At 37.5% G+C, this 27,680-nt stretch overlaps 1 protein-coding gene across 1 annotated transcript in view; it reads left to right on the top strand.

Moving 5' to 3' along the window:
• The window catches only part of vstm4b (V-set and transmembrane domain containing 4b), a 52,354-nt gene extending 44,496 nt beyond the window's left edge, over nucleotides 1-7,858 (top strand). The window contains exon 8 of the mRNA XM_057825302.1: nucleotides 26-7,858. Coding sequence (XP_057681285.1) covers nucleotides 26-151 — 126 coding nt within the window. The 3' untranslated portion in view covers nucleotides 152-7,858. The remainder of the gene's footprint in view (nucleotides 1-25) is intronic.
• Nucleotides 7,859-27,680: the final 19,822 nt, after the last annotated feature.

Raw genomic sequence — 27,680 nt, 5'->3', positions numbered from 1 at the left:
TCGACATCTGTCTTCGAATCCTTAGCCGAAGATAGTGGAGGAGAATCTGACCTACGCGGAGTTGGATCTGGTGAAGCCAATCCCGGAAGCAAAGGCATCACGGAATGGCACGGTGTATGCTCAGATACTTTTTGGGGAACAGCAACTATGAAAAAAATGTACTGTAGTTTTCTCCTAGTTTTTACTTTTGTAAATAGTTTTTATTTATAGTCAACTTTTTAATTGTATTAAAAAATGTCCATCTGAAACTGTACAGATTACTTTACACAAACAAGGATATCAATCTTAATGAGGCCTTAAAGGCAAGAATGATAACGTTTACATGAGAGGAAGACGGCATACTGACTGAATTGTTTCTAAGTGTACATAGATGGCTCACCTATGTGGAGTTGGACCCCCGTCATACGCAAATTTATACAAAAATGTCAATTGTTTGTGCAACGTTTGTGCTGTAAAAAGTTTGTGCTGCTATCGTTTTTAAGATATTCACAATTCTTTTATAGGTCAATCTGAGGTCAATCAGCACACTGTTTTGATTAATAATGGCTTAAAATGGTGTCAATTGTTTATGCTTCGTATGTGCTGTAAAAAGTTTTGTTTGTGCTTGTAATGTTTTTGAGATTCTGAGTTGATATTGATAATTCCGATATGAATTTTGTTAATTTCGAGTAATGACGTCACGTAGCCCACCATTTATGGCAATATGGACCCGAAATGGGGCCATTCGTTTATGCTACGTTGGTGCAGTAAAAAATTTAGTTTGTGCTGCTATCGTTTTTCTTTTAAATATTGAGATATTAATTTCGAGTGATGACGTCAATCGCAGCCCCTCCGGCTGACGGAGCGTACCAGCTCTCTTAATAACAGAGGGGTGTCCCAGCAACAGTACGTGTTGTTTTAGGCAACCCCTTTGATTTTTCTCTTGGTTGTTTGGACAATAATCCTAATTAGTTTTAGTCATGTTTTAGTCATCTCAAAATGTGTTTGTCGTCATCTAGTTTGGTTGATGAAAACTAATTGCGTCTAGCTTTAGTCAACATTTACTAAAAATGTTTTCGTCTGTAAAATTAAAACATTTTACTCCAAAATAAGTTAGTAAAGGATTCCAACTATTTCGAGTGAACATTGACAGATGAGCACATATTGTAGCATCTACAAGGACAACACCGTCTTGGTGATAATACACACTCGGCAGGAAAACAGTAGATTATTTTGAATGAATTATACCCACCTGGACAACCAAATGTATGTAGAAAAAGTTATTCGAGAGTATAAGAGGACACCGTCTGTTAGCATTAGCTTAATGCTAATGCAAACGCTATGCTAAACTAGGAGTTACATTTACTGTGTGATGATCACTCAGCACACACTTTTAAAGGCTAAAGCAACATTGCACATTCTCTCTGGCCAAGATAAGAAAACAAATCATACCGTGTGGGCAAGCTTGGAGACTGGAAAGGACACTGGTGAGTCGGTGGGGGGTGGTGCAGCATGTCACATGAGTGACACAACCAGAAACTGCTACGTTTCTGGCTAACTACACATAAAATGTCACACAATGTAAACATGTGACGGAAACGGCGCATATTCGTCTCGCCTGACGAAAACCGGCATTAGTCTTGCTGCCTTTTAGTCTCCCAAGACACGTTTTAGCTCATTATTTTCTCGTCATCGTCATGAAAAAATTGTTCGTTGAAGAAATATTTTTGTTATAGTCATCGTTGACGAAAACAACACTGCCCAACAACTAGAGCAAACGTTGCACAAACAAATGGCACCCCTTCGGTTCTATTTTTCAGTAAATGGGGGGCTTGAGATATTAATTTCAAGTGGTGAAGTGAAACGAAGCCTCCCATTTACTGTGAAATAGACCCGAAGGGGTGCCATTCATTTGTGTCACGTATGCGCTAGTTGTTGGGACACCCCTCTGGTATCCAGAAAGTTGGTACGCTCCATCAGCCGCGAGATGACTTCCCTCGAAATTGATATCTTAATATCAATAAAACAATCGCAGCACAAACATTTTTTTTTTACAGCACAAATGTAGCATAAACGAATGGCATCATTTTGGGTCCATTGTGCAATAAATGGGGGGCTGCGTGAAGTCTTCACTCGAAATTATTATCTCAATAACTCAAAAACGATTGCAGCACAAACCAGCACAAACATAGCATAAACGATTGACACCATTTTTAGCCCTTTTTAATCAAAAGGGGGGTTGGTTAACCTCAGATTGCCCTATAAAAGAATTGCTAATATCTCAAAAAGAATAGCAGCACAAACGAACATTTTTTCAGCACAAGCTAGCACAAACCAAGGACATACTTTTTATATAAATTTGCGTCTGATGGGGGGCCAACTTCACGGAGGTAAATGGCTCAAGTAATCAAAGTTACAATGGCGTACCGCACGCTACACGTCAATTCCGCTCATTAATATTCATGAAGTTAGCTACTGTTGCTAAGGAGGGGACAAGCTCCCGTTTGTCCCCAATAGTAATGAATGGAAATAGTGTACCAAGGAGATGTTTACAGAGATAAACCTCCCAATTCTGTCCGAAAATGATGTCCCTGGTGCCAAAGTCACTGGTAAAGATGTGGAAGAACATACAAATGTTCAGTTAAAGAGATGGCTTGAGTGTCGAGGGCTGAAAAAGACGGGAAAAAGAGCCGACCTGATCAAGGAGGTAGCTTTAATATCGACACCTTTTTTTTAAGCCACTGACAATGACATTTTCCTGTTTTAACAATCTATCCTTTCCCACCATATGCCCTATCTATCTTATATATTATATCCTCTGATTGTCCTACGTCTCTGACCATTCTTTTGGGCAATTTACATTGCTATTTTTGTGTAGCGATCGCAAATGCTACTCGTTGACAGCCAAAGAAAACTTTTAATTTTTTCATTAAAATCAATTCTATAACTTATTTACACTTCCCCATTACTAAAATTGTTTTTTACAACAGAAAAGGTAACAGTGGCAATCAGAGACCATTTTAATTCTTTTCAGGTCATTCATTGTTAGACAGAAGCAGCACAGCAAAACGCCACGCTAAGAAAAATAAGCAAAAAATATCAAAATGGCTTACCTCTTTGTCCTCTGAAGGACCATGCCAACCCAACATAATGTTTACTGTATATGAAATGTGAATGGCTTCACCTTGCTGGCGTTAAACGTCTGTGCAAGTTGATCCATTTTTCACATTTTTCCTCCGAGTTTTTGGTTTCAAGAAAACATCCTTCATATGTCATAATGTCTGGAGTCGTTTCTACAAGTTCCATATCAGCAGTGCTTTATCGGCATGCTTGTTTTTGAAAGATTACCAGCGAAAACTAGCATAAAATATTAATGTTTGTATGTGAGGGCGTGTCTATAATGTCCCACTTCCGCTTTACGATGTGACATCACGGTCTAAAAATAGCATTCGTGCGGTACGCTATTGAAGAAATTTCTTGCTAAATTACACATATATCATAACACTTGCGATTCTACAAATCTTAAACATTCAGCAATTGTGTCAGTTGATTTGAGTTGAGTTCTAAAAAATGTCAGTATACTGTATATACTCCTTAAAATCTCATGTCTGTGCATCAAGTATGAAGCTAACCAAGAGTTAGCTGTAGTAGCCGAGTTAGCCAAAAGAGCAACGTCTAGCTAGTTAGCTCGATCGAGTTAAGGTAACTGATCAAGTGTTTCTTATCAGCATTTTGGTGAAAATTAGGAAAATAATACAAATAACCCCTAGAAAATACAATGCAAGAGTTTGAGTTAAATGTGAACACTGGTTTTACATTACTGAGCGTACTGTGAAAGGAAAAGTCTACGTATGCGTTTACCAATGAAGAAAATCGCCATCATCTGTAACTCATCCTTTGCCTTTTCTATTCTAACAATTGTTTGATATACTGTTACATCTAATTGCTGTTCATCATTCAAGTTCATTGTACAAAACTCTGTCGAGACGCAGACACAATAAACACCAATGTTAGTGTGACCCGATGTAATTCAACAAGTGATTTGCTTCTACTGTCCCCAATCTTATCTTGCCACGCAACATCTGTGCGCCGTCTGTTTTTGTGTGTCACACTGCAATTTACACTCACCACAACTCACAACAGTTGATATTAAAGTAGCGATTAGCCCTTAGACTGCACCCCTCGCACTGTCAAGTTTGTCAGACGCTTTCATCTTGTGTTTTACCAGCCAATTTAACAGCAACACAAGCACACGCTGACAAAGGCATCAGTACAGGCCTTGAAGGTACATGTGTGATAAACTTGTAAAAGAGTAAATATTGTAAATCTAGGGAAACCTCCATCAAACAGAAATGTGTGTTTAATGAAAGTAGATTGCTTCAAATCATAAGGTTTTCTTTGTATATGTGATAAGCGCTTGGTGCTAGTCTTTTGCTGACACCGCAAAAATGCTTAAGTTTCTTTTTTCCCCCATTTGAATCTTGGGATTGAGGCATGGAAAGTAGTAACTGTGAATCTGAAACCCAGATGCAAAGGCAACACGTACATTCCTTCTCCTCCCCCACTACTTTCACTATGAAGTCTATAGTAAAAGTGTAATCATTGCTGGTGGACCCCTATAAAATCCATCTTTTATCACAAACTGCATGTATAATGAGCTGATACTTTGCCCCTGTTTATAAACTAACTTAAGACAACTGAATAACTGCAATCAATTTTGCCTCATTGACTTAAAGACACATTTACTCAACAATCAATTCCACACAAATCGCAGCATTACTAAACCACCCGATTGTGACGAGCTGCGGAAGGTGCATAACTTCCTCTCGAGCTGTGACAGCGCTATAGAAATATACACGATAGATTCAGGGATTGAAATACAACTTTTTATAAACTGACAGGGTTGATAATAAGAATAATAGAACTTTTGTGTGTGTAAATTTATGGCGTAAATAAATAAATATTAAGCCATTGTGGCTTGAGAGGGAGTAACACAGGTGTCGCGCATGTGCAGGAACAATCCGTCGCAATCGGGTAATGACTGGTCAATTACCGTATTTTTCGCACTATAAGGCGCCGCGGATTATAAGGCGCATTAGTAGTAGCAATAGTAATCAAGGTTGGTTTTGGGTTCTGCATCCACTCTGCTAAAGGGAATGTCATGCCATTATTAACCAATATTCATCCATGTACAGGTAGTTCCCAAGTTACGAACGAGTTCAATTCCTACGCTGGCAACGTAACCCGAATTTCAGCGTGAATCGGAATTAACGATTTAAGTACCTCTAAATCTCAAAATAGCTATCCAAAAACATGCACCGTATTGGCCCGAAAAAAAGAAGGTGTTTTTTGCATTGAAATATGACTGAAAAAGAGAGAGTCGTCTTATATTCGCGGTCTACACATTATACCCATTCACGACGCGAGATGGCGCCAGATATCATTGAAGCGATGTTCTGTCATGACAGATCTCAGCTACTATAGATAGGTTTATTTACATTTCAAAAACCAGAAGCCTTTCATTTACTAATGTGATTGCACTTTAGGTTACATATTTAAATGTTCATATGTTAAGATTTGAATGAGGCAAAATAACATGGTTTTTCTCTCAAATATATTTTTATAATCATTAGTTTCGGATGTACTGTAATTATTTTCTGTTTCAAAATTAATTTGGTGTTCAAAAAGTCTTTTTTCAAACTTGAGTAATGACAAAGAGTTGTCTTATAATCTGGGCCGTCTTATATACGGGCCAATACGATATTATACGTCTATTGTACTGTCTTCGCCAAGACCATGGAGCTAAGTCGTAGCAAGACAGCGTGCTAAGTTCTAAAATGACAATGTCAGACATCAACACTTGCAGAATGAAATCCGTTTCATCTTTATTAACAGTAATTAAAATTTGCGTTTATAACTAGCTGCTTATACAGCAAGACCAATCCACACAAACGATTAGCATGTATCAGTTAGCGTCTGAACATCAATTACCCCTAAATATCCCCTAAATCTCAAAATAACCATCCAAAAAACAAGTATTATATGTCACTGTACGCTGCAAAAACACACCTTCTTTAAAACAAATTAAACTCCCTTGTTTTCAGTGTAAATCTGCAAGAAATAGGTGAAATTAACTGCCGGTGCTTTCAATAAATTTAACTCACATAGATTTCTTGAAATAACAAAAATAGCCACCTGAAAATGATCTTAACAGACTCCTTTTAAGCAAAAGGTTAGTAGATTTAATCTTTTAAAAAAAGCTTTTTTGTTCTTATTTCAAGAATATTGTTCAAAACATTATTTGTAAGCAATTTTTTTCTCGATTTAAGTGAAAAATTACCAACTTTTAGATGTATGGGCTTAATAAGAACAAACAGTTGCATTTATTTAAAGCAAGTGGAATAATCCGACACATTAATCTGTTAATTTGTCTTTAACACTCTAAACAAGATGAACATTATTTGACTAGATTTAAGAAAAAATATCTGATTAAGACTTTATAAATTTGCAATCTTGCCAAGACGTTGAAGCTAAATCCTAGCTAGACAGCGAGCTAAGCTCTAATGTTTCCCCTCTCTCTCTCACTCGGCTGCGCGACTTGTTTGTGGGAGGAAATGCGCTACTACTCGTCTTCTGCAAATACGTTTATCGTCGTGAGTACCTGCGCTCTTCCTTGTGTGCTTTATGGTTCCTGCACCAAAATAAAAGTGAGCATTACAAAACAAAAGTCAACATTATAATCAAGTAATGTAAAGTAAAAAAAAAAAAAAAAGATACTGTGAGGTACAATAAGGTACTGTTTACGCGACAAAAAAAAAAATGTAAAGTCGAAATCACGTAAATCGGGGGCTACCTGTATAAGACGTATCAAATTATAAGATCCACTTTTGAGAAAATTGAAGGCTTTTAGGTGCGCCTTATAGTGCAAATATGAATATAAAATGAAATATGAAAATACGGTCTTTTTACCCTAACATGTCTCTGACAAATTTTACCACAAAAAGTTTTTTGTGTTGTTTTTTATAATAAAACCATCACAACATTGCCAACTAGTGGCCTGGTATGAACATTACAGCCTTTTATTGCTAATCTCTGCTCGTCAGTTTCAGCATTTTGATCGTGTTGTCTTTGTTATGTGAAATATTTCTAAAAAATATATTAAAGTATTAATATGTTTTTATTTGATATCTGAATGTATCTTTCACTGTAGTAATAGATACAGTACCATGATGTATTAGAGCATGTAAACCAATTAATCTTTGAATAATTTGTTGATGGTATTTGCCAAGTCTCTAAATGTGTAGTAGTTGATTAACACAAAACTTACATTTGAACACGATTTTCCTCTTTTTGTGTTGCTACAGTTTGATAAAATTTCCAGAGATTGTGCTTATGAAAAGATGTGCATTCCAGTTCAATATAGGTTTGTTTTCAGGTGTATCCAAAATTCAGTGTGTATTGTTTCGACAATGGTTTGAATGAATAAAAGCTGTCATGCAGTTGTAAGCAGAAACCTTTATTTTTTCTTTTCTTCAAAATATCCTTAAAACTGTGAAATGTAAAGTTTCTTCCAAACCACAATACCCTTAATGGAGATCACCTAACAAGGACCATATGTGTGATCGGGGCCTCCTGCCTCTCAGTTCGCTCTCTCACTGCCCTTCGCCGACCTCTAACTTCAATAGTATGTCAGTAGGTCTGTTTTATTTTTTTTTTTTTTATACTGAAAGCATGTTTCACTCTCTTTTTTTTTGTTGTTGTTAGTTTTATTTGTCTTTTCAGTTTGAACGTTATTAATGTGTCAAGAAACGAAATTATGAACTGCACACATATTGTAGCAATTTGTAATCTTTGTAACTTTCAGCAAAGAGGAAGTGCAATAAGAAGTCTAAATTACACTTCTTGTATGGTTTAATACCTCAGTATTTTTACATATGAAGTATGTGTGGAATCACATGTTCCTGTTTGTTTTGTAATATATGATGTAAAAAAGTCAATAAAGCAAGAGTTGCTTTAACTTGTGGCTTCTTTCTTCTGAAAAAAAAAAAAAAAACACTGCTCCGCTCAAAATGCAGCTCCACGTTTTTCTCACCTTGCATTGTTCAAACCTGATTCCCCAAAAGGGCACCCCTGAACAGACGGGTTTATATTACTCATTATTCCCCGTCCTCATTTCTATTTACTATACTGCATTTTACTGTTTGGCATTTAGCCGTCAACACTTTCAGCTACATCATCTCGTAGCACCTTCTTCTTATTATGCTATAATTTAATAGCAATCCCCCTTGACAGGAAAATGAGTCCCATGTGTGGCAAATCTCAAATAACTGACTGCAATTGGGTAAAAGTGGTGCTGCGTTTCGATACAATCCAACTAGCTGCGGCCAGGAAATACATAAAAAGACAGACTTGCAATGTGCCAATTCTGCATATCTTACACAAGCAGTCACAAGTACGTAGAACAAACACATCGTACCAGCACAGTGATTTATAATTGCAACGAGGTCAAACACTGGATACAGTGGGGCAAATAAGTATTTAGTCAACCACCAATTGTGCAAGTTCTCCTACTTGAAAATATTAGAGAGGTCTGTAATTGTCAACATGGGTATACCTCAACCATGAGAGACAGAATATGGAAAAAAAAAAACTGAAAATCACATTGTTTGATTTTTAAAGAATGTATTTCCAAATTAGAGTGGAAAATAAGAATTTGGTCACCAACAAACAAACAAGATTTCTGACTTCTTCTAACGAGGTCTAACAAGGCTCGACTGGTTACCTGTATTAATGGCACCTGTTTTAACTCATTATCGGGATAAAACACACCTGTTCACAACCTTAGTCACACTCCAAACTCCACTATGGCCAAGACCAAAGAGCTGTCGAAGGACACCAGAGACAAAATTGTAGACCTGAACCAGACTAGGAAGACTGAATCTGCAATAGGTAAAACGCTTGGTGTAAAGAAATCAACTGTGGGAGCAATTATTAGAAAATGAAAGACATACAAGACCACTGATAATCTCCCTCGATCTGGGGCTCCATGAAAGATCTCACTCCGTGGTGTAAAAACGATAACAAGAACGGTGAGCAAAAATCCCAGAACCACACGGGGGGACCTTGTGAATGACCTACAGAGAGCTGGGACCACAGTAACAAAGGCTACTATCAGTAACACAATGCGCCGCCAGGGACTCAAATCCTGCACTGCCAGACGTGTCCCCCTGCTGAAGAAAGTACACGTCCAGGCTCGTCTGCGGTTCGCTAGAGAGCATTTGGATGATCCAGAAGAGGACTGGGAGAATGTGTTACGGTCAGATGAAACCAAAATACAACTTTTTGGTAGAAACACAGGTTCTCGTGTTTGGAGGAGAAAGAATACTGAATTGCATCCGAAGAACACCATACCCACTGTGAAGCATGGGGGTGGAAACATCACGCTTTGGGACTGTTTTTCTGCAAAGCGACCAGGACGACTGATCTGTGTAAAGGAAAGAATGACTGGGGCCATGTATCGAAAGATTTTGAGTGATAATCTCCGTCCATCAGCAAGGGCATTGAAGATGAGACAAGGCTGGGTCTTTCAGCATGACAATGATCCCAAACACACAGCCAGGGAAACAAAGGAGTGGCTTAGTAAGAAGCATTTCAAGCCTAGCCAGTCTGAAGATCTCAACCCCATAGAAAATCTGTGGAGGGAGTTGAAAGTCTGTGTTACCCAACGACAGCCCCAAAACATCACTGCTCTAGAGGAGATCTGCATGGAGGAATGGGCCAAAATACCAGCAATAGTGTGTGAAAAGCTTGTGAAGAGTTACAGAAAACGTTTGGCCTCCGTTATTGCCAACAAAGGGTACATAACAAAGTACTGAGATGAACTTTTGGCATTGACCAAATACTTATTTCCCACCAAGATTTGCAAATAAATTATTTAAAAATCAAACAATGTGATTATCAGTTTTTTTTTTCCACATTCTGTTTCTCATGGTTGAGTTTTACCCATGTTGACAATTACAGGCCTCTCTAATATTTTCAAGTGGGAGAACTTGCACAATTAGTGGTTGACTAAATACTTATTTGCCCAACTGTATACTGTAGCAAGTGACTTTAAAATAATTGCAGACCATATTTTGGACACAAATCAATCAAAAAAGTGACAGAAACCGCTTAAAGCGAACCACGGATAGAAGGACAAGTAGTTCTTAAAAGATAATCTTAGTACGAGTTATAATGATTTAAAATTAAAACCCCTCTTAATGTTTTCCTTTCAATAAAATGTGTAAAATTATTTTAACCAGTAGGTGTCCATCGTTGTTGACGTCGCAGGGCGATGACGTCACATGGCGGTGACGTCACATGGACACGCTGCCGGGATTCTACGTTTCACCCTTTAAAAAAAAAAAAACGTGTCACTCTTCAATTACGTAAGGTAGTGATTTAAATATGCGACAAAGTGTTAATGCATGGCGAGTTTTAAATTAATTTGGATTCAAGCCAATGAGTGTGTTTTGTCCCTTGACTGACGCCGTAGTTTTCCTTTATTCCACAGTGGGGTGTAAGGTAGAGAAAAAGGAGAGTGGACACAGATTCGTAGCTCGGACCGCACCGTTTACTGGCATAAGCTTCGGCAACTCCTCCACAACAAACATAAGTATCATATAGTGAAAATACAACAAAAATGATATTCATATTTCTCAAAAAATAATGTTCACGAAAAGACAAGTGCTTCAATCTGTATGAATGAGGCCATCTCACACAGTTTAACAACAGTGCAAAGAGAACTGGCATTCACAAATTCAAAATCAAAATAGATATGCAAAATACACATAAAACTTACTCAGACTTTGGTCAAACTCTCTTTAAACATTTTAGCAACTCGTTTAGCTCAACAAATAGACTGGATGGCAATATTTAGTCAAAATATACAAATTATGATGCTGGGAGCCATTTCCAGCAGTCTTGTTTGTTGTGAAGACATCACTCAAATGAACATAAATCACAATCGACAAAACACTCTCATTGGCTTGATCTCTTATTGATTTAAAACTCGCCATTGACACCTTGTGGTGTATTTAAAGCACTACCGTTAGGCTCCACAACTAATCCATTAAAATTGATTAATAAATTAGCCACAAATTTGATTATCAGTTTTTGCCGGCAGCTATGAGCAGTCCATTTTTGGTCCTTGTTTGTGTGTAATCTGAGTCTGCACCCGCATGCCAGTGATTAGAGCAAGAGAGACAGAGTTCCCTGCTACACTCAGGCTGGGCTGCTGAATCAATAATATTAATAAGTATCGAGTTAGATTGTCTTGTGTGTTGTTAAATCCAGAGTGCCCCTGTCAGAGTTGAGTAAATGAAGCCAATTGTAATGTTTGTATTCTTTGTTGATGAGACGTTACGACTGAGCGCTAAGCTAGTTAGCGATTACGCTAATCAGTGTCTTATGTGTCTATTTGTAATGTGTTTTGGAGAAGCATATTAGCAATTGAGTTATTGTTAGAATAGTAAAGTTGGGTCATTTTTTTTTTAAATAAAGAAACCACATTCTTATCATACTAATCATATAACAGCTTCGAGTTTCCTTTCAACACAAACTCCCATTCAAACTGTAAACAAACAGAGAGTGTGCTTTGAAATTGGATTTGGATTTATTTATGACATGCGTTTGATAACAAAACCTGATTCATTACAGATTGCCTCCTCCTTATTTAATTATGTTGTTTAATTAGTTAAAAGAAAATAAATTAGTCACAATTGACACAATTTATATCAGTGCTTTGCCCACAACAAAAAAATGTCAATCAGCAGCACTTTTTTATTTTTATTTGAATGAACAGGACTTTAGTCCAGGGGTCCCCAACCACCTGGCCATGGACCGGTACTGGTCCATTGCGCATTTGCTACCGGGCCGCACACAAATAATAATTTATTAACTACTGCATTCTCGCCAAATTAACTTTGGCCTTTGCCCATTAACACACCAATATCCCTGTCTACCGTATTGGCCCGAATATAAGACAGTGTTTTTTGCATTGAAATAAGATTGTAAAAGAGGGTCGTCTTATATTCGGGGTCTAGACATTATACCCTTTCACGACGCTAGATGAAGCCAGATATCATTGAAGCGATGTTCTTTTATGACAGATCTCAGCGACTCTCCCCATTCACGACGCTAGATGGCGCCAGATATCATTGAAGCGATAATCTCATGACAGATCTCAGCTACTAGTTTAACCAGTTTGCATTATTTTATTGCATGTTTTTCCTTATTCAGATTTGTTTCATGACCACTGTTACAGTTAGACTTTACTTTGATGGTTAATGCAGTTTTTGCAATTTTGTTGTTTTATCACAATAGATTGTTTTATTTACATTTCAAAAACCAGAAGCCATTCATTTACGAATGTGATTGCACTTTAGTTTACATATTTAAATGTTCAGAAATTAAGATGTGAATGAGGCAAAATAACATGCTTTTTCTCTCAAATATATTGTTATAATCATTTGTTTCAGATGTACCGTATTATTTTCTGTATAAAAATTAATTTGGTGTTCAAAAAGTCTTTTTTCAAACTTGAGTCTTGAAAAAGAGGGCGTCATCTTATAATCAGGGCCGTCTAATATTCGGGCCAATACGGTAATACTACAGGATAGAATGTCGTCATAGAAATCCATTGATTGGATTGCTAGCAGTACATCTTGTTTTGTATATCTATGTGCGCTTGTCCTCAATAATAACGTATGATTGAGGGCGGGCGCATCACATTTGTTCCTGGAAATAATTGGCCCCAACACTAGAATGACTGAAAAAAAGACATCTTTGGACATATTTTTACGGGGAAAAGGGCACCTGACGAGCCAGAAGATGAGCCTACAACCTCAAAGAAAGCAAAATCTAAGCTACTTCCCAATCACGAAAGACCCACGAACTGCGAAGAAGTGGATTCGTGACCCGTTTGTGAATAAACCGAGTGATTCGAGCATGTCTGTGCAACAGGAGGATCAGTTTGTAGAGATCGCAAATGACGGCGACCTTAAACGTACTGTACATTTGAGACAACAACTCTACTGAGATTCTGGTTTAAAGTCATTCCGGAATATCCTGACATCGCCACGAGAGCACTGAAAACCGTGCTACAAATTCCAACATCGTATCTTTGTGAAGCGGGCTTCTCTCACTCTATCACACCTATATGGGACCATCTCGTCTCAACGAAACAAGCTCAGGCCTCCCACTGATTCAGGGGTTGAGTTGTATTTTCCCTGCACTTAACACGACGGGGCTAAAAACAAAATGTTATTTTAGTTGCAGCCGTAGTCGGTGCTAAGGCAATGATAAATGTTCACTGACAGCACACCTTCTAAAATATTTTTTAAAGACAGAAGATGTTGAAGCTCACATGTGCATAATGCAGGACACAACAACAGAATTCACAGACATCCCCTAACAAACAAGTGATGTCAACAGTTAAAACGAGGCCAACAAAACCTATTGTTAGAGACCAGACCACTGCGTGTCTCAACAACAATTATGTCTCATGTCATCATCTCCTCCCACACACACAAACTGCGTATCCTGTGCGGTCGCATAAATGCGCAGCTTGACCAGACAAAAACGAACATAATGAAAGCGTAGAACTAAATCACAGGATGGAGGAATGAGAAACAGGCCCCAAATTGGGAAATACAGGACAACAGTGTCCAGTGGAAAACAATTGCTTCTGTTTAAGCCATGGAATAACAAAACTTCCCCTTTTGGGCACATTACCAGCTAGACAAGAACAGTGTGTAAAAAGAGCAATTATTGCTGATACTGCACATTTTATTCAGATGTTTAAATATGATGTTTTTGTTTTTTTCTCTGCTTACTGGTAAACATTGGACTTTTTTCAGAGGTGGGTGATAACACGTTACATTGACTCCATTTCATTTACATGAGTAACTTTTTGAGAAAAATGTACTTCTAATAGTAGTTTTAAATAGCCATACTTTTTACATTTACTTGAGTAGATTAGTGAAGAACAAACGCTACTCTTACTCCACTACTCTGGGCTACACTAGTCATTACATTTGTCCTCTTTATTCTACAGATTTTACTTTTTTTTTTTTTTTGCCAGCGTTGCCAACAGTAGCTCTACCAGTTTCACCAATGAGACGACGCAACAATAACCACATGACTCCATTATACCAATCAGACTCAAGCTAGTCATTCTATGATTACACCGGCCTGTTAAATCACATGGCGTCTTTAAAGGTCTGTAAAAAATTAAGTATTTGACATAGAGGGCTGCCCTCAACGTGAATCGAAAGTGCAGATTTTAACCTCTCTCCCAGTTTTTATTTGGTACCGATTGACCACGGAAAACAGGAGATATGAGCCTTTTAATTTCATAATAGGAGCTGTGAAAGAACTATTCACAATTCAACTATTCAAACCACAGTGTAGGGCAGAGCAATTTGCTTATTTAAATTTGGCACCCTGAAGCGATGGTTGCTCTGAGGATGGTGGGGATGGACTTATTTGAGAGGGTGGGGCTTAAAGTTTGGTTCTTTCTGTTCGTTATTTTTTGTGTATATTTTTCAGGTGAGCATTATGGAGTGGACAAAGTTGGACAAAGTTGGATCGCAGTTTCGCTGTTGAGGCATTTTTTTCAAGTGGTCGATCAATAGTCTCAACACAACATGTATTCTGTAAACATTTCAATATTTGGTTGCAGTCGATCTGGTTCAGTGTTGGCAGGAAACACTCATTAAGCTTGTTGACATAACGGTCAGCTGTCACTGATACTGCCTGTTCGTTTTCTTAGAAAAAAAAAAAAAAAAAAAAACATGGACCAAATATGCACACCAAACAGTTATAGGTAGTGCGCGTAGAGGACTCTGATGAAGTTCTCTGGGGTTTTCAGGACTCCAATAGCACGTTTTGCTCATTTACAGGCCCGTAAAGATGGAAGTGACCCTCATCACTGAAGAAAACTGTGTCTTCAGGCAAGCCCAAAACCGCCTCACATGAATTTTCACCAGCAATAATATTTTGTGGATTAAGTTCCTGCACCATAGCTAATTTATAGGGATGAAAGTTCAATTCTTCATGGAGGATTCGTCTCACAGAACAAACAGATGCGTGTTTGCAGGCAGACCTGCGGGGAGATCTGAAAAAAGATTGTCTCACGGCGTCAATGTTTTGGGGTGTCTTTGCTGTTTGTGGTAGGCCAAGTTTTTCTTTACATCACCTGTTTCCCTGAAGGTTTTTACCCATGAAACAATCGAGTGCTGGCCAGCAACACAACCACGGGGGGCAATATTGAAATGTCTACAGAATGCACATTGCGTTGCAATGATGGAGTGGCCGCTTGAAAAAAATGCCTCATAAGTGAATGCGCGTTCCAACTTCGTCCACTCAATGATGCTCACTGGTGTTCCTGAAAAATAAACACAAAATAACGTATGTTAATAACCAAACTTTAAGCCTCAACCTCTCAAATAAGTCCATCCCTACCAGTCTCAGAGCAACCATCACTTCAGGGCACCAAATTTAAATAAGCAAGTTGCTCTGCCCCACCCTGTAGGAACTATTATCTCCACATGCTCTTTGGATGAATTATGCTTTCTTTCTGTATTTTTGGAATTCAATTGTTTTTTTTTTGTTTTGTTTTGTATTTCTTTGGGTTAATGTGGTTAGGTAATAGGTTATTGTACATTATAGTAATACCTGCTCATATAGATAACTTTGTGGTAAGAAAACAAATACCATTGTTTAAACATCATAACAGTTACTCACAATGTTACTTATTACATGAGTATTCTTTTCACCAAATACGTTTTTACTTGTACTTCAGTAGATTTTTTGAATGACTACTTTTACTTTTACTTGCGTAAAATTATTAGCATCTCTACCAACCTTTATTATTGTAGTCCATTAAAGGACAGCGAAACAATGCATCTCCCACAAATACAGTGCCTTGCAAAAGTATTCGGCCCCCTTGAACCTTGCAACCTTTCGCCACATTTCAGGCTTCAAACATAAAGATATAAAATGTTAATTTTTTGTCAAGAATCAACAACAAGTGGGACACAATCGTGAAGCCGAACAACATTTATTGGATAATTTAAACTTTTTTAACAATTAAAAAACTGAAAAGTGGGCCGTGCAATATTATTCGGCCCCCTTGTGTTAATACTTTGTAGCGCCACCTTTTGCTCCAATTACAGCTGCAAGTCGCTTGGGGTATGTTTCTATCAGTTTTGCACATCGAGAGACTGACATTCTTGCCCATTCTTCCTTGCAAAACAGCTCGTGCTCAGTGAGGTTGGATGGAGAGTGTTTGTGAACAGCAGTCTTCAGCTCTTTCCACAGATTCTCGATTGGATTCAGGTCTGGACTTTGACTTGGCCATTCTAACACCTGGATACGTTTATTTTTTAACCATTCCATTGTAGATTTGGCTTTATGTTTTGGATCATTGTCCTGTTGGAAGATAAATCTCCGTCCCAGTCTCAGGTCTTGTGCAGATACCAACAGGTTTTCTTCCAGAATGTTCCTGTATTTGGCTGCATCCATCTTCCCGTCAGTTTTAACCATCTTCCCTGTCCCTGCTGAAGAAAAGCAGGCCCAAACCATGATGCTGCCACCACCATGTTTGACAGTGGGGATGGTGTGTTCAGGGTGATGAGCTGTGTTGCTTTTACGCCAAACATATCGTTTTGCATTGTGGCCAAAAAGTTCAATTTTGGTTTCATCTGACCAGAGCACCTTCTTCCACATGTTTGGTGTGTCTCCCAGGTGGCTTGTGGCAAACTTTAAACGAGACTTTTTATGGATATGTTTGAGAAATGGCTTTCTTCTTGCCACTTTTCCATAAAGGCCAGATTTTTGCAGTGTACGACTGATTTTTGTCCCATGGACAGACTCTCCCACCTCAGCTGTAGATATCTGCAGTTCATCCAGAGTGATCATGGGCCTCTTGGCTGCATCTCTGATCAGTTTTCTCCTTGTTTGAGAAGAAAGTTTGGAAGGACGGCCGGGTCTTGGTAGATTTGCAGTGGTCTGATGCTCCTTCCATTTCAATATGATGGCTTGCACAGTGCTCCTTGAGATGTTTAAAGCTTGGGAAATCTTTTTGTATCCAAATCTGGCTTTAAACTTCTCCACAACAGTATCTCGGACCTGCCTGGTGTGCTCCTTGGTTTTCATAATGCTCTCTTCACTTTAAACAGAACCCTGAGACTATCACAGAGCAGGTGCATTTATACGGAGACTTGATTACACACAGGTGGATTCTATTTATCATCATCGGTCATTTAGGACAACACTGGATCATTCAGAGATCCTCACTGAACTTCTGGAGTGAGTTTGCTGCACTGAAAGTAAAGGGGCCGAATAATATTGCACGCCCCACTTTTCAGTTTTTTATTTGTTAAAAAAGTTTAAATTATCCAATAAACATTGTTCCACTTCATGATTGTGTCCCACTTGTTGTTGATTCTTGACAAAAAAATTAAATTTCATATCTTTATGTTTGAAGCCTGAAATGTGGCGAAAGGTTGCAAGATTCAAGGGGGCCGAATACTTTTGCAAGGCACTGTAGCAATTGGAGTTTTCCTTAAATCTGAGGAACAATACTAAGATAAAAAGTGAACCCTTTAAAAATAAAATAAACATTCTGTGATGTACCAGCATCACTTTCTTTCACTGACATTTTTACTCAGTGAAAGCACCTCCCATCAATCATTTGTCGTAACCTATTTTTTCAGACCTCTATAGGATTATGCATTCTAATAACATCTACATTTTCTGCATTACCTCACACTTGGCTATCATGAATGCACATGAAGTGATGAAGCATTTCACGACAGAGATTTACAGTATCTGTCTGCTATTGATGTGATCTACTTTTCCGAGGCTCCGGGCCAAGTAGACTAAGAAGAAACAGATTGGCCCTTGTTCACTCTGCTATATCGTTGACATCATATATGCAAAATGGCTTTTAGAGTCCAAGTAAAAAATGATGTTCAAGTAACATGACTGCAGAAAAATGAATATTGAATCCTTTTTTCTCACATTTATCACATACAGAGATGGGTATTAACAAGTTACATTTACTCCGTTACATTTACCTGAGTAACTTTTTGAGAAAAATGTACTTTTTAGAGTAGTTTTACTGAGCAATACTTTTTACTTTTACTTGAGTAGATTTTTGAAGAAGGGCTACTCTTACACCGTTACTTTTGGCTACACCAGTTGTTTTATTTTTCCTCTATATTCTACATATTAGATTTTACTTCTTATTTTCACCTTTTCATCAATGAGACGTCGCAACAATAACTACACGACTCCATAATACAAATCAGACTCAAGCTTGCCGTTCAATGATGACGCCGGCCTGTTCAATTATGTGGCGTCTTTAAAGCACTGTAAAAAAAAAAAAAAAAAAAAAAAAAAAAAACTAATCATTTGGCATGGCCATCAATATAACTCAAGAGCACAGATTTTAATCTCTCAGTTTTTATTTGGCACCGATTTACCACGGAAAAACTGAGATATTATCCTTTAATTTTCATTATAGGAAATATGTTTTCTACACATAGAGGGCACTCGTGCGCTATGGAAGAATAGTGCTTAATTTCGTGGATTTAGTTTTGTCACCAGAGTTCAAAGTTTTGCTTTTCGTATTTTTTGGCTTGATGTGGTTATGTAATCTGTTATAGTATAGTACAGTGTTACCTCTACTTACAAAATTAATTGGCTCTGGAAGTAGTTTAAAAATTCTGTAAACAGATGCTTTTTCCATGATAATGCCCTAGTCCGTTCAAAGTCCCCCAAATTTCAGACATAAATCTTTTATAATGCATAAAAATGCACCAAAACATTTAACAAGTACATGTTAGAGATGCCGATCAATCGGGTCCAATCACGTCATTTTCAAAGTATCGGATTCGGCAAAAAATATCGGCCATGCCTTTTTTTAATATATACATATATATATATATATATTTAAATTGAATTGTTTTCTAATTGTATTTAACGTTACAGACATAATATGTTACACTCATCCAGAGTCTTTAGTTTAGGCTTAAGGTAGGGTTATCAAATTTATCCCGATAACGGCTGTAATTAGTTTTTTAAAAAATGTAGCACGTTAAAATATTTAACGCAATTAATGCATGCACTGCACGACCCACTCACGCATTGTCGCGCTCAATCTGTGATGGCGCCGTTTTACCTATATAGAGCGATAAAAGGCAGCGTAAAATGAGTCGAGTGAATTTTGGCAGCCTTAAGAGCCTTTTTTTAATTGGCTAAAGCCTTACAATCCCTCTCCCTACGATTAGAAATATCATGGGAAGCAATGTGGGGAAGCAAGGTAGCAATTGATCTTTTTCTTAACACCTTATGGTATTTCCCAACACAGAGAAAATATATCAATTGGTAGCACTACGAACAGTCAGGGTTGCACTTCCAATCATGCATTTGGGCATGGCTACAGTATCATTTACTGAAAGCTCAGTATCATTTACTGAAAGCTCAAGAAATACACTAGATGGCAATATTTAGTCACAATATACAAAGTCACAAGTCTTTCTATCCCTGGATCCCTCTCACAGAAAGAATGTTAATAATGTATATGCCATCTTGAGGATTTATTGTCATAATAAACAAATACAGTACTTATGTACTGTATGTTGAATGTATATATTCGTCCGAGTTGTATTCATTTTTTTCTTAATGCATTGCCAAAATGTATATGATCAGGAAAAATTATCGGAAATGATTGAAATTGAATCGGGAGCAAAAAAAAGCAATCGGATCGGGAAATATCGGGATCGGCAGATACTCAAACTAAAACGATCGGGATCGGATCGGGAGCAAAAAAAACATGATCGGAACAACCCTACATGTTACAATTAGATTATTGCTCAATAAACATAAAATGAGAGTTGTGCATAATGTAAAAAAACCAATAATATAGTAAACAATAAAAGTTAATGCACTCATGTAAAGCTGTCGGAACATGAGGAGCGATTGAAGAGTACGCTTGGATACACACATACACATACAGTAAAGGTCCCTCTTAGCCAATTGGATGCCAGGAATGCTAGACAATAGCCAATGGCAGAGCAGCTATAAGTATGTTCAGTTCACTACTCTGGGAGTTGCGAGTACCAGCCATACTGTATTTTTCATATCCTGAAATTTCTTTCGTAACAAGAGGTAATATTTTCCGGTTGAGTCGTGTTTTACATAAAAATTCTGTACGTAGAGATGTTCGTAAGTAGAGATACCACTGTATAATCAATATACAGTGGCATGAAAAAGTATCTGAACCTTTTTCAATTTCTCACATTTCTGAATAAAATCACCATCAAATATGGTCTGATCTTTGTCAAAATCACACAGATGAAAATACAGTGTCTGCTTTAACTAAAACCATCAAAATATGTATAGGTTGTCATATTTTAATGAGGATAGCACACAAACAATGACAGAAGGGGGGGAAATAAGTAACTGAACCCTCTGCTTAAGGAGACTTAAAGAGCAATTGAAACCTTTTTACCAAACATTTTAAGTCAGGTGTGTGCCCAATCACTGATGAGTGGTTTAAAGCTGCCCTGCCCACTGTAAAACACACACTTGGTAAGTAATGTCTTGATTAGAAGCATTGTCTGATGTGCATCATGGCTCGGTCAAAAGAGCTGTCTGATGACCTACTATCAAGGATTATTACTTTGTATAAAGCTGGGAAAGGATACAAAACCATCCCTAAAAGTCTGGATGTTCATCAATCAACTGTCAGAGAAGTTGTCTACAAATGGAGAGAGTTAGGCACTGTTGCTTCTCTCCCAAGGAGTGGCCGTCTACCAAAGATGATGCCAAGGGTTCTGCGCAGAATACTCAGAGAGGTGAAAAGGAACCCTAGAGTGTCTGCTTAACACTTACAGAAATCACTGACACAGTCCAAAATCTCTGTGCACATATCAAGTACCTTAGAGTGTCTGCTAAAGAGTAAATACTTACAGAAATCACTGCCACAGTCCAATATCTCTGTGCGCACATCAACTATATGTAAAACTATGGTCAAGAATGTTGTTCATGGGAGGACTTCACGGAAGAAGCCACTGCTGTCTACATAAAAACATTGTTGCTTGTTTAATGTTTGCAAAAAGGCATTTGGACACCCCACAGACGTTTTGGCAATTGTTTTTTTGTGGACTGATGAAATCAAAGTTGAATTGTTTGGGAGTAACACACATCATCATCATCTTAAGGAAAAATAGAACAGCTCACCAACATCAACACCCCACCGTGAAGCATGGTGGAGGAAGCATCATGATTTGAGGCTGTTATGCTACCTCAGGGCCTGTACAACTTCCAATCATTAATGGAGAAATGAATTCCAAAATAAAACCTGAGGCTGTCTGTCAGACAGTTGAAGCTAAAAAGAGGACCAGTCATACTGTATTTTTGCCTTTCGTATCCTGAAATTTCTTTTGTAACAATATTTTCCCTTTGAGGCGTGTCTTAACCTGCAAATTCTGTATATAGAGACGTTCGTAAGTAGAGGTATCACTGTATAATAGTAAAAGTTCATGGTTGGATTTTTCTCTTTTTTTCCATTATTTTTTGAATAAAAAATTTTTTTGGAAGCTAAAAAACACATTTTAACCAGGGGGACCAATAATTATGGAGGGAAATGTACATAACTTTGTGCTGAGAAAAAATACCGTTGTTTCAAAAAAAAAAAAAAAAAAAAAAAAAAACATCCTAGGCAGTCACTCACAAAGTTACTCATTATTTGACTATTCTTTTCACCAAATACTTTTTACTTGTACTTGAGTACATTTTTTGGATGACTACTTTTACTTTTATTTGAGTAATATTATTTTGAAGTAACGCTACTCTTACTTGAGTACAATTTTTTGGCTACTCTACCCACTTCTGGTCACATGTGAGCATCAGACAGATGCAAAATTATTTATTCTATCAAAATATTTTGTCACCAATGGTCAGCATTCCCTACTCACGTCCGCAAGAAGGATGGGCCATCTTGAACGCTTGGCCACTACTGAAGCAAAGCCAACATACCAGGCATATAGTTTGAGGGCAGGAAAGCCACAAGCATTCTGAAGCTTGAACAAACAGATGAAGGTCTGTGCCTTCATGGTGCCTGCTTTCCTAAACACATCCAGCAGGCTATAACTCTTTGAACCACTTAAGTTGCATGTTTAGACTCAAAACACAAAAACAATACTTTGCAGAGTTACTAAGGCCTATGACCACTTATGGAGTCATTGATGGATTGGATTTTACTCAACAAGGCTAAAAAAAAAAAAAAATTTTTTAATGAGCGTGGGGATTATGATAGTAGAGCAAATAAATATAATATGGATAACATATTTACTACTTGTGAAAAATGTCTATAATTTTTTAAGAATTTGCTTCATCTAGATTATGCGAAGCTTTACAATCGTCATTTTTTTAGTAGTTGTTAATTATTTTATGCATTAAATATGAGATCATTGAAAAAACTAAGAAACAACATGTTATAATGAACAATAAGAGCACATATAAAGGATGCAAAATTGGATGATGGTCAATCTTAGATATCATTTGTATTAATATTTGCATCTTATCCCTTGTATGGTATTAGTACTGTTGTTACTTAGTTTACGGGTCTGGCGGACCCGCTAGAGTTTGGGGCTTTCAAAACACCACAATCCAATAATTTTCTCTTAAAATACTCAAAAGATGTTTACTACATTCCAATTACAAGTTATATGAACTGCAAACATGGTTAACATTTGCTCGTTACCTTTGTTAGATCACATTTATGAATTAAAAAGGAAAATCAGTTTTGATGAAGAGGAGTGGAGACACCCATTTAGAATTGACGAAAGATGTTTCACAACTATTGATTTATATTCATTTGAACTTTATTAGACATTGCACACATCAATTATCAATACCTGTCCTTGCCTGTCTTTGACTATAAAAAACATGAGGGGCAGAGTTTTATGGTGTGCATGTTGTAGCTATATGTATTTCTTCCACTTGCTGCAAGTGTAGTTTTTCTGTCCATCCTGGGTCCACTGATTTCGCAGCGCGTCTATCTGTTGCTGCTGGCCACAACCGAGAATGAAAAGAGCAGAAATGTTACACCTTTCTCTCTTTCAAGGCATAAATGTGGGCCATTTATAGCTACAGCATCACACACTCACTTCAAATTCACTAAATGGTGGTTCTGTCAGTCGGGTGGATGGGTTATTAGCATTCTCCTCCTGAATTCTCCTCATGATGGCTGCAGAAGTTCCCAGTTCTTTTCCCAGTTCTTCAAGAACGAGGCATCTCCTCTGGAGTCTCCCTGTTGCACTCTGTGTTCAGTGCCATCCAGATGACAAAGATGTTGTTCGCTGATATGTCCAACATGTCAAAAAATATTACCAGTGGTAGGCGTAGGTTTTTCCTTTGCAGCTGTGGGCAGTCACCAGCTTGTCCATGTTGTCGACGCCTACTTTTGTGGCATTGTAATGCATGATGACCTCAGGCTTTTGATGCTACAGGTCACAGATTCTCCCATTTCTGGGCTGTCTTCTACTCTTGAGTACCACATTCTTGCCTTTCTTTAGGACATAGGAGACCAGGGACATGTCCGCTGTGTACACAAACTTAGAGGACTTGACAGGCCTGTTCTTCATGGTCGGCAATTAAAATGGGAGCTCAGATTTGTTTGTCCGGATCGTTCCTATCATAGACAGTTTTCTCTTTAGGACATCCTGTCCTTGCTTGTGTGAGACAAAAAAATATATATATATATCACATGTAATGTTGTGAGCACTGTCCCCCCAGTCAGGTCATGGACAACTCTCATCCCTTGATTTTTCTCAGGGGTTCCTCCAACAGGTTTCCCCATCAGTACTTGAAAGTTCAAAGCATATGATGAATTGGCATCACAGGCAGCCCAGGACTCTATACCATATTTTTCAGGTTTGGATGCAAGGGCGTAAGTTTGGTCTTAATATTGGTAGGGACGATATAACAGCATAACCTGCGTGTACACTTTTTGCTGGGGACGGGACATTAATAAGACCAAACATATTAGGTGAATGGGGGTCAGGGCTTCATTTCTCACCAATATGAACCTAATTAATTGATAGGCTAAATGATTAATGCAAAATAAATTTGTATTGACATGTACGAACTTTCACACTGCAAATTTATGACGTCTTGATCTGATAATTTTTGTTAAATCTAGCCAAATAATTCTCTCCATCTTTTTTTGAGTGCTAAAGGCTAATTAAAAGATTAATGCGTCAGATTCTTCCACTTACCTTGAGTAAATATTACTATGTGTTCGTATTGAGCCCATACATCTAAAAGTTGTTCATTTTTCACCTAAATCAAGAAAAAAAAATTCAAATAATGTTTTGAACAATATTCTTGAATTAAGAACATTTCTGACTGAGAAGTTTTTCTTTTAAGATTAAATATACACTTTTTGCTTAAAAAAGGTCTGTTAAGCTTATTTTCAGCTAGCTGTTTTTCTTATTTCAAGAAATCTTGGTGAGTAAAATAGACTTGAAGCACTGTAGCAGTGGCAAAATTAGTGGAGTGTTCCCCACCTCCACAACATCGATGTCTTTTTACAGTGGCTGCTGCTGGCAGGAAAAACTTCCAATATCCCTCGTCTTTGAAGGGGGCGGGGGAGGTGGCATGTTGTATTTCTGTCGGGCTGTGAATGGATGTGTGTGGGGGTGCTTAATTCATCAGCCAATCAAACGTGCGTTTTAGGGGGAAAAATGGACTGTCACATTCACCAAGTGAAAAGGGGTCAGTGTAAGTCTGAACATAATAAAAGTAGTGTAATTCACTTAATAATGGTAGGATCAATTCTATCCTTACAACATATACAGTGGGGAGAACAAGTATTTGATACACTGCCAATTTCCCATTGGCAGTGTATCAAATACTTGTTCTCCCCACTGTAGGAAGATAGGAAGGATTGATAGGAAGAAATGACCAACATAACTGAAGTCATTAAATAATGAAAATAAGGTTGCTTAAAAGTTGGTGGGGATAATATGAGCATCCTGAAAAGTTGGTAGTGTTATGTCCCTACCGTCCCTATGCAAACCTACGCCCTTGTTTGGATGTTATATACTCTCGGTGATATTCCAGTGAACCTCGGCCACTATCAGTAAGGGGAGAGGGGTACATAAGACCTGCACGTTCCACACTTTTATTAGCCCTGGGACCAGTGGACCCAAACACCTTGTATATAATATGGTAAATGGTGTTATACTTATATAGCGCTTTTCCACCTTCCAAGGCGCTCAAAGCGCTTTACACTATCTCGCCATCCACCTACTGGTGGTGACGCAGCACCAGGAGCAACGTGGGGTTCAGGGTCTTGCTCAAGGACACTTAGACGAGTTCATCAGGGCTTAGAATTGAACCCACAACCTCTGGGTTGGAGGACAACTACTCTAACACTGAGCCACGCCACCCCATGTTATGTTAAGTTTATACTATGCGGTCAGAGAAAATTTGTTTTGATTTATGTTCTTCAAAGAAAATGAGCCAAAGCCAATGAATTTCAGGTTGAAAAAATAATTGTTTCTTTTTTTTTTTTTTTCAATAAAAACTGAAAATGGGTCCCACAGACCCGAATACCATACAGTGGTTTATGGATTAAAAAAAAATGATTAAATAGATAGCGTATTACAAAGATAAATTACCTTTAACAAAATGAGCCATACATTTGATGTTTCTATGTTTAGTGTTTCTGTTTGATTTGTTGCTGTTGTTGTTTTTATAGGGAATATTTACAAAGTTAAAAATATATCTATTAACGGCTGAATACTTAATATTTGTAGTTTGTATAGGAACAAAATTGCTACCTTTTAGCGCGCTCTGTCATTCATTTGGTGAAATGCATTGCCATCTAGTGGGAAATTTGTATAATGCATGTGTCTACTTCACTTTTGTCAACCGATCACTTTATAAATTGTTTTTCCAATCTATTTATTTCTTTATTTCCGCTATCGGTTCATCCAGCTTTTAACTAATTAGCTTTTATTGTGCCTAAACTGAGCAATGGACAATAATGACTTTGAATGAGCAGAGGTCATGATCAAAATCCCACATAGTGGATTACATATACACTTAAGCAGAAGTATTGTTTAAAAACATCCAAGTAAGTACAGCATTAGGAGTCTATCAGTCTAATTAGTCAATAGGTAAAAAGTTGGATACATATTTTTTGCTGTTAGCGAGAAACCTTGTTTTGACTGTAAAATAAATGTAATAAAAGCCATCAGAAAAATAAACCAGAAGTGGCACAGATACCTGGAAAAACACCCGGGGAAACAAGGTTCCAGTCTGTTTTAAAATGTGTTGCTTTTTAGCGTTCTTGTACATAGCCACTAAACTAGAGAACAAGAGCTATGACGTCAGACCAGAGAAGCTGTTTACTCTAATGACATAATTCGTGGGTAAACTAAAGATTAGGAGATTTCATGACGTCACATTTTAACCACGCGTCTAATTAGGTCCGCTGCTTATAGTTTATGCCTATACTGCCGAGTGTGCGCACGTACGTCTTTTAGCGAGACAGTTGCTTTTATTCTATAGGAATTGCAGGAAGTTCGAATTTCCCAGTAGAACCTAAACACACCACAAGTACCACTCATAGATGGCGCCAAAGTTACAACTGTGTGTGATGGCTAATAATACATAATGTACAATACTAATACTGCTGCTTTAGCAGAAGTTAAAGAAAAAAGGTCAGTTTTTCCTATTTATTCCATTTGGTGAATATGCAAGTACAAATAGCACTTCCCCAATTATAGACCGAACAAAGTATTCAAAAACATTCTCTTTATTCACTCTACTCGGTATGGTTAGAATGAGCAGTTCAACCCAGGTATAATGCACCAAGAATTTTTAAAATTAGGTCTATTTGAGTTAGAAAAGTGTTAAACTTTGGGGGGAACTTTTTGCTTGGTGTTCCCAATATAAAGTCAAACAACTGAGCTTCATTATATACATAATAAGCTCATATGGGCCAACATTTTGTGTTTTTCGACTATTTCTTGTCTGCCACATTCCTGAACCTAGTTTTTATTTTTATTTATTTATTCTTTTTTTTTCAAATAACTTTTTAATTATATTATGTATTCATTGTTATTTTTATTTTATTATGTATTTGAATTAACTTTCTCATTTGCAACTGAAAGATATTTATATCTTAACTAATTCACTTCCATTAGTACTGAACGGTTGCTGCCCAGTCAAACTCGATTGGACTTCTATTGCAGTCAATGGCAGCCAATGTTTTGTGTGTTTTTTTTTTTTTTTTTTTTTTTTGCGCTGAGGGGTTAATTACACCTACAGCTGTAGCCAGGAAACTAAGAAACATGCAATATTTGTTTGGGTGACTCCAGAGACGCAGACAACAGCAGTGGCAGAATAACTAAGGATGGTGTCCTTGCCTTTTTATTTTGTTCACAGTTTTACAGCTAAACTGATGACACAGACCACTATTGGACAGTTGGAGAGTAACTCGTTCATGCTGGTAAATCACTAAATTAATTGCATTAATCCAATCTGTTGACGTTGAATTTACATACTCCCTAGACTAGAGTAACTAATTTGCAGTAAAACATAAAACATAAAATAAGCATTATTTAATGTGTGCT

The sequence above is a fragment of the Corythoichthys intestinalis genome, chromosome 21 (genome assembly GCF_030265065.1).
Source record: "Corythoichthys intestinalis isolate RoL2023-P3 chromosome 21, ASM3026506v1, whole genome shotgun sequence".
Lineage (NCBI taxonomy): Eukaryota > Metazoa > Chordata > Actinopteri > Syngnathiformes > Syngnathidae > Corythoichthys > Corythoichthys intestinalis.
Note: the sequence above shows the minus strand (reverse complement) of the source record. Positions and strands in the feature narration are given on the sequence as shown.